The 9,119-nt window shown below is 35.2% G+C and overlaps 1 protein-coding gene across 1 annotated transcript in view; it reads right to left on the bottom strand.

The window, feature by feature from the left end:
- Nucleotides 1–3,173: 3,173 nt before the first annotated feature.
- The window catches only part of KDM4C (lysine demethylase 4C), a 282,851-nt gene continuing 276,905 nt past the window's right edge, over nt 3,174–9,119 (bottom strand). Inside the window, exons 21-22 of the mRNA XM_075278892.1 lie at nt 6,641–6,733; nt 3,174–5,369 (exon numbers count right to left, since the gene is read on the bottom strand). Coding sequence (XP_075134993.1) covers nt 5,193–5,369; nt 6,641–6,733 — 270 coding nt within the window. The 3' untranslated portion in view covers nt 3,174–5,192. The remainder of the gene's footprint in view (nt 5,370–6,640; nt 6,734–9,119) is intronic.

Below are 9,119 nucleotides of genomic sequence, written 5' to 3'. Positions count from 1 at the left end.
TAATTGGTTGCAGCGCATCTTTGGCAATGGGTAGAGATGAGCAAAGTTTTGGAAAATTCGATTTAGCCGCTTCTCTGGATTTGCCAAAAAGATTTTATTCTTTACAAATTGATTGGTGGCGAATAACGTTAAACAGCTATTTCCGGGCTGCAGAGAGCCTGTATAGTACAGAACACTGTGTCTTGCAGTAACGCAGATGGGGAGTCTGCTGTGGTACCATCTCTGGAACAAGGTTCTCGAAACATTTGTTGGGGTGTTCCGGTGGTGTGCACCTAGGCCTGTGCTTCATGTCTTTAACATAGGTATGCATACTTATGTGACCCTATTAGCTAGAAGCTTGGGTATGATACATGGATTTTTGGTCTACCACTAGGAGTAGAGCTTTAGCGAATATTGTTGGGGTACCACCTAACTTTCTAACATACAACTGTTTTCTATTGGGATAATTCTGTTATCATTCTTGATAGGTGATATAGTTGCTTATGCTTGTAACTGGTATAATGTTAAATCATAAGTTAGCGCCTGTATCCAAGATGGGTGCAAGAAAAACAAATGCTTGGCTTGCTGCCACAAGACAGCACCCCAAGGTCACCACGCAGGAGCAGCTGGATATATATGGCACTGCTTAAACTATTTCTGTTTGATTGAGATAACATACCAATCAGGAATGAATATGAAAAACTTACGTTGTTGTTATATCACTTCCTTTCTCTGCTACTATGTTCTCAATAAAAAATGTGTCAGCTCAGATTCTTTGGTTGAGAGAAGAGTGGAGTGATTTCTTGACTGTCGACCCTCAGCCTTATCAATTAGGACGATGAAGGTTACCCAGGATTATTGTTCAATTAGTCATAAACGCGACTATGACCTTATCATTACCATTGAATAGGGAGTTCCATCATAATATAATGTATCTGGAATATATCGATTGTCTAATTATGACGTAGATTACATCTTGAATACATGTCTGTTTATGTGTGCATCCTATATTATTACTATCATAGACTAGTGCAGATATACTATCAGGCCCATCTTTGGTGTATTCCACTTGTCTGGCACTTTAGCTTTTTTACTGTATTATCTTGTCTTGTGATATTTTAAAAGTATTAATAAAATGTATCATTTGTTATCTTCTAAAATGGTGTTCATATTTTGAGTACTTCCGGTTTAAAGTTTGTGTGTATTGGGTTGCTTTCCTTATATTCTGTGAGGTACGTATTTTTGGTAGGGTGTGAATAATTGTTTTCCCCACCCCATCTACTTGAGATGTAACATGCAGTTTTAGGTCAACTCTCTGGCCATGTTTTTTTGAGTTTTGTGGTAGTCAAACAATACAGTGAGTATGACACACGCAAGACAGACTTCACTCTTAGAACCACTGCACACCTCACATATTTGGTCACAGTGGCAGAGTGTGGAGGTTGCAGCAGCCTTATGAGGCCACTGTGACCCAGTGGCAGTATGTGAAGATTGCAGCAGCGAAAGGAGATAGCCTTTCACCTCTCTGTCTGACATAATGAGAAATGGCCTGTAATTGTATACGCTGAACACAATGGCTAATAAGCCCCTAATTTCTTCCCCCACTAATAAACACATGGCGTGAGAACAGAGGAATGCAGGTATTAGTGGATGATAAAATCACTGTTTATGGCTGTAAAAGGCTTGTTGTGTTCCACCTTGATCACACAGGCATGAGTAATGAGCAGCAGTATATCGGCAGTGTATTAAGTTTCTTTCTGTTAAAGTCGCTGCAACTAACCCAAGTTCTTCTTTGATTTCCTCCCTATACTTTCCCTTCACTTGCAATCCTCTTTCTCTGAGCTTCTATCTGTTTTCTATCACTGCCCCTAGCTTCTGCTGATGTCTGTCCTTGCAGTAACAGCGATGTGAAATGACTATACCTAAAATGGCCGCTGATTTTTATAGGGCTGTGACATCACGGGGCAGCAGGCTGCTGATTAGCTGCATTCTTGGCATTGTGGGTGATCCCATGTTCCCAGAGTTCCCTGCCCATTCTCCTAACATATGCAGCATCCATTTTAATAAAAAATGTGATTCAATGCATCGAAGTGTGAAGAAATCCACATTCATGGCAAATCGAAGATTTCCTGAAATTCGGATCGAATTCCACTTCTGCAAATTCGATTTGCTCATCTCTAGCGCTGGGGCCTTTTTGTGTCAAAGATGCGTTACGTTTCTCAGAAAACTGGTGTGAGATATATAGGAAATTTACCACAGACTTTCGTAAGAAAGGAGCTGTTGGTATTGCATGCTGACCAAGATGGGTTCTACATACAGATTCCCTTTAAGATGAATTATATCAAAAGGAAACACACTGACAAGATGGGCAAAATAGTAAAATTATTTATTCTCTTGTAGAAAAAAAAGTTACAACTTCAGTAAGAACTTCGTGTCCTTAAACTGAGAATGTCAGTTCAATGCAACAAAATATTGCCAGGAAGCAGTCTTAATCATCGTATTTCCTAACAGAACTACTAACAATAACTACTAAGTTTGCAGTTTTATTCTTTTAATGGTGCAGGTTATAAACTCAGCTGAACACCCAAACGTAACAAAAGAGAAACAAATAAGCTACTAGAAAAGAGTCACACTCACTTTTCAATTCATTTTATAACCATAAATACGATTTAAATTACAGAAAACAAAGAAGAAAGAAAAGCATCAATATATTATTTCATAAACTTTTTTTCCAAACATTATAATAAATTGGGGGAAATGGTTCTATACAAGTGTAATAATAGAGGAAACACAACAACATTTCTTGGACAAAAATGTTCTTGTGCAGAAACCTAAGAACTGAAGGTAAGAAAATGGAATTCAAATAACAGAAATGTTACATGAATAATACAAAGAAATTAAACGTACAGGGGGAATGACTTCTATTGAAATAATTGTTGTGCTTGTAGAGCGTTTTGCCAGTTCCAGTAAAGCCATTTCCATATGGCTAGAGATATTGGATATTTACAAAGTAGATTTTTATGGCACATTTGCATACAGGTGTACAGATCATGGAAATAATTTGGTGGCATTTGGCATAATAATTCTGGTTACACTGGTATTTAATGATGTGATAGGAACACTGGATAAAACAGTCATTGTGATGACCGTTACTGCACCCATCCGCCCCCCCCCCCCAAAAAAAAAAAAAAAAAAAAAAAAAAAAAAGTATTATCTACGGACCCAACAGCTTGTGACAGGATAATATGTTCTCATTAATAGGATTTGTAATTTTTTTTTTTTTTTAAAGTGTCATACTCAGTTGCTAAGTCCACATAAAGTAAAAATAAACATTCCACTGTTTTTTGCACATCCAGTTTAACAAAAAGTATATACTTTTTACATGACGTCAAAAATCATACTGTATGAAAAGAAATATAAGAATTACAATATACAGGGCAATAAAAAGAAGCAATTTAAGCATTGCTAAAAAAAATAAGGAACAATTGGGAAGTGCTGGTGTGCTAAAAGGAAAAAATAATCCGCACATATTACCTACGGATTATATGAAACCAAATGGATTATTTAAAATAGAGATATCTTGTTTCAGAATATTTCACTTCCACGTTAGGAACACAAACATTTTTAACTTAGTGGTTCAGCAACCTACAAAAAGACCAACGTATTATGCATTCACAGCTGGCTTATACTCTGTAGACTGAGTCAATACTTCATGAAGATTTGTCAATCATTTCAGTTCCCAAGAAATTCTTGCCATTGTCAACAAAGTATATTACAGCACACCTAGTATATTTTTCCTGATCAATTGGGCACTTTTTTATTTAATAGAAGATTAAACTGTACCAGATTATGTTGCCAGATGCCTTACAAAACAAACAGTGGAAATGAGTGGAACAGTCAATATAAATATAATTTAGTTTTAATGACCAAGAACTGGCATCCATTCCTGAGTAAGGCAGACAATTTTTGAAGAAGATTTCAGTATGAACAAAAAAGCCTAACTGAACGAAGGCTTGTCCTAAGTGGCTGCATGGAAGATTACATAATGGCGTGGATATTATTACCCCGACAGTAAAAGTGTTAGTCAATGAATAAATATGAAGTTATCAACCAAACAGCTCTAAAATGTATTTACTAAAGAGACTTCTTTAACCATTGTCCACTCGGCTTCTGAAATTGGATACCGTTATACACAAAGGAATCAGTTGTTGAACAAATCTCTGTAAAACCAGAAGTAAATTAGTGATGAGGATATTCCAAAGACAAGAATTCCTCCACTTGTCAGAGAAAATATTTATTATTGCTTCACAAAATTACGGTAACTTATATATGTGGAGTGCATACTGGAGAAGGGCACTGTAGGTGAACTGCCTCACTCAAATATGGGGATTTGACTCCTCAAGCCAAAAATCACTGTGCAGAGGATACTTAACCTTATGTGGAACTACCATACATATGGAATATGTACATTAAATCAAAAAGTTGACCTTTAAATATTCTGACAAATATTTCATAATAAATGCTGGTAAGACAACCCATATATATATATAGTTCTTTTGCAGAACATCAATTTACATATCCTGAAAACTTGCGGCCCTGAGTGACTAGAGTAGTCAATGTTTCCAAGTCCAAATCTTAAGACTCTTCAGAGTTTACCTCAATTCTAGTAGGTGAGGGAAAACAAAATACCCAATATTATTAAGAAAAACAAAAAATTTCAGAGATGGTAACATGGGCTTCAAGGACAATTACAAAGAGGTCTATGCATGCAGTAACAAATGGGGTAGAAGTTTTGATCAGCTGTGTATACAGTGCATGACCTACCTAACTGGGTACCCGGTGCCACCAGTATTAACATGCATACTTCCTGTAGATGACGTCAGAAAACATTGAAAAAATGTAAGTGTGGTAAAGGCATAATTGTATTTTAGAAGCGCATGGTTTAGGAGTCCATAGTCCTGGATTACAGTCTGTAAAGACTTTCCCTTGATATCCCAGAAATTGATAGGAGGAGTGCTATGCTGAGGGCCACTTCCTAGTAGAAGTAATGTCGATGATTACCAAGTCTCGATTGATGTACATTTCATGTAGAAACAGAATTGTAATAAGTAGATTAAACCAGAGAATGCCCTTCCAGTCCACCTTCTAGTGCAAATGCTGTAACAACTATTTTCTATTCTTGGGTCTGTTCTGTTGTATGTGCCATCAGTCCATTATTGTCCCTTGCGGGTCTTCTTTTGGAATGAACTCTTGAGAAATGTACGATATCCTGGATCATCTACATATTCATTCTTGAACTTCACATTCAGCACCCTCTGTCTTTTCTTGTCACCTTTAATGACTTCTTCTCCATAAAAAGCATCTTCAAATTTCATGTCAGACGCTTTGGACTAGAAGAATATGTTAAGAAAAACTATTTGAAATATATATATATAAAAAACGTCATATGATAAGCCAGGTAGCAGTACAATGACCCAATACTAGTTTTGACTTAAAGATAGAATCCCCATGAAACCTCATATATTAGAATATTAACACACCAACTTTTATTAACAGTGTGGGGAATTTATTATCTGCATTTTTTAGGATATACAGCACTTGAAAAATAAAAACTTCAGTCTTTAACCACTTCAGTACCAGGTCAATTTGTAGTTGAGGACTAAACATATTTTTAATTTTTTTGTGCTGTACCATTATCATCATTTGGGTTATTGAACTAATTTCTGCGTCTTTTTTCAATGACACATAGGACTTTATTTTTATGTTGTATTTATTTTTGCAGTTTTTTTTTTTTTATATATATATACCCAGAAAAATATACAACACAAGAAGAGGGAAAACGAGTCTGTTTTTCACTTTTTTTTTTTTTTTTTTTATATTTAATAGCACAAAGTGCTACTAAATAAATATATATATATATATATATATATATATATATATATATATATATATATATATATTTTTTTTGTTATATAGTTGTTCCTCTCCGATACAGTAATTTTTATTTTGTATGGGTGTTGAGGGTGGGGCTGGAACCTGTAATAAAGGTTGAGAGCAGAGAGTGTACTGTCCACTCTCTGCTTCACTACTTTGAAAGTTGGGATGTATGAGAAAACAATGCCTGAAATCTAAGCTAGCACCTGAGATGTGGCAAAATTATTAAAAGTTGAGAACCTCTTAATTATTTCAACATCTCAAACTTCAGTGTTTTTGATCCTGGTCATTAAAACAGATGCCTGGTTGGGAGTAGACAACTGAGCAGCAGGTTTACAATACACAGAAGTTCAGTGCTGTACTGTAATTCATACCATAACTGGACATCCACTAAAAACACTTTTATTGAATGAACTGTTAGATGTACATCCCCAGGCATTATCCTAAAATCAAGAAATCAGACAAGCAAATGTCTGTACAAAGTTGTGCACTACTGGAATTAGAAGGCTAACATTGTCTTAACTTTGGCTTTAATTTTTCATATCTTAATGTTCCCTTACAGAATACTTTAGGGCAGAGGAGTTTCACAGGAGAGACTTTCAATATTTGGGTGACTGAAGGGATTTTGGAGACTATAACATTACAACATAGAATATTATTGCACCTTTGTAATAATCATTTACACTTCGTCCCCAATAACAGATTGAGACAAAAATCTAAAACTTACATAGCGAGATTTGATCTTCTTAGGAAGTTCTTCGTCCATTGTGTAAATATCCTCTCTCTTTGTGACAATTTGTGATCCATCTTCAAATTCAACCTGCAAAGTAAAAAAAATATTGACATGATATGGAAAGTACTCCTGTCATCTAAAAACTATTTAAATGTATAGTTGGATTAAGAAAAATGTATTGTATTTCAGAATCATTACAATTCTGCTTTATTTGCAAAATAAGTCTTGCAGTTCACATGAACATGCATTAGTGTTTTTGTACTTAAGCAATAAGTATGGGGTCACTTTTAGTTAAAATGGAGTGATCGATCAGGTAACCAGGGACAGTCGTCTGTACTATGCAGGGATGTAACAGCAAACTTTTGTATGCTTTATCATATGTCCCTTAATAATGATCACAGCCACAGCTAGCTATTGCTTACACTTAATCCACAGCCATGCTGCCTTCATAAATGGTTTTCTAGAGAGTGTATTAGCCATCAGACAGAGTGAGACTTACATCAACTTATATTACTGGTCAAGGCTCAAATTTGCCAAGTCTTTCACTCGGAAATATGAGAAGGAAACAGTCCCATTAAAATCTGAAACTATAATCATGCAGTTTTCCTTCTGTATTGAAGCAAGCAAGAGAATTTCCTTGTGGCCTGACATGAAGGCCAAGTTTTAGCTAGTAGGTCTTTGGGTGGAGGTACAGTTTGACCATTAATGGTTTTAAGAATCAATGGTCTATAAAGAAAGTCTTGGCAATCCACTCTGAGGACTACTACGGTAATAATCCTGTAGTTCTGGAAACATATTTTTTCTCACTGTTACAAGTTCACAGCCGTTAAATTATTGGATCTCACTATTGATGCCATCAGGAAATATGTATTCAGACAGTTCATGTCACTTTGATTCAGGCGCTAAGTGCAATGAAACAATAATTTATAAAAGCAGAATCATGGCATTCGACAATAGAATAGTACATGGCAAGAAATATAATATTTTTACATTTTTAAATAGTATACTAAAAGACCAGTTAGGACACTGGACAAAACTTGAACGTACTGTCACAAATAAAGTGTCAATTTAAGGTTTGGTTGGTTGTTGTTTTTTTCACTTTAGGAAACAATAGTTTCAATAGAGTTACGTTTGACAAACAATGAAATAGGAATCAGTATTGACGATCAATTCTCTACAGAAAACTCATAGCAATCCGAACAGAACGGGTTTTCATGTCTACAATACTGATGGCCTCTCTAAGTATGGCTATTAATATCCTATTGGTGGGGTCCTATTGCACTAAGCTTCCTTTATTGATCTGAACTTTGGGAACTGCTCATTTCAAGATTGCTGTACAGGGCAAATGGACTATAGGAGTTTCTTGAAAATATTATGTTTTTGTAGAAGTACCAGGAGAGATAAAGCATTAGGAAAGAGAACAGAGAAGTCAATGAATGAAAAACAAAAAACAAAAAAGTCAATTAACTTGATCTCCATTATCCAGATTTACCAATTTATATGGGTCCCTACAGTGTAACCCTTATTCAACATTTGTATTCTATACATATATGCTATACTGTGAAAGTATAAAACAGATTAAACTTTTTCAGTTTTTATTGCTTCTCGTCAACTCGTGATTTAGACTTAAGTCTAAACCAACAACACAGACTAAATTTATCTAGAACTAGTATGGAGGAAATGTAGGTTTGCTTGATTTTGAATAGTCACTTGTATAGGTATATTATTATGTTGTTTGTTTGTTTTTTGTGTTTTTTTTACTAGTGTAATGCTCAATTAATTATCTTTCTGTCAAGCAGATGCCACTAAAGGCAAAGTTACCTTCAGTAATAAAAAAGATGGAAATAATAAGCAAGGTCATACCTAAACCATCCCCAAGTCCTGCAATAGAGGGCTATTATTTTCATAAAACGCCTTAAATATAACTGAAGTATTTAGTCACAGAATAGGAAGTATGAGGTCTGTAGCCAGGAGCCATCTCTGCAGGGGTCTTCTAAGTTTAACTTGGCATATAAGTAGCTGAAACGAAAACGGGTCTTTAAATGTCTGTGTTTTCTGCCTCAGGAATTTCCATTAACCATACAGTTTCAAAGATAACCAGAACTGTATTATCAGTATTTAAAGTGCCACATTTTAATGTAGTTGCAGCTAAAACTTTTACATACCCATCCATCAACTTTTTTTTTTATTCTTTATTTAATTTCTTTCTTATGTTTGCTTCTGGTTGAACTGCTAGCAGAAATTAATTGAATAGCTTTCACACTGTCTGCGTGAATAAGGTAAAGACAACCTGAGTGACATGCCATGAGATACTGTTAACTAAGCCAATGTCTACAACACTGCGTTCTAAAATGCTCATTTCAAAAACAGAAAATGCTTCTTCCTGTCTACGGGAAAATTTAATCTAAGATGAATCCTTTATTGTACAGAAAAGGAAAAAAATCCAGCAGAGTGCCAAAAATAGTCAAATACA

Source organism: Leptodactylus fuscus, chromosome 1 (genome assembly GCF_031893055.1).
Source record: "Leptodactylus fuscus isolate aLepFus1 chromosome 1, aLepFus1.hap2, whole genome shotgun sequence".
In the NCBI taxonomy this organism is placed as follows: Eukaryota; Metazoa; Chordata; class Amphibia; order Anura; family Leptodactylidae; genus Leptodactylus; species Leptodactylus fuscus.
Note: the sequence above shows the minus strand (reverse complement) of the source record. Positions and strands in the feature narration are given on the sequence as shown.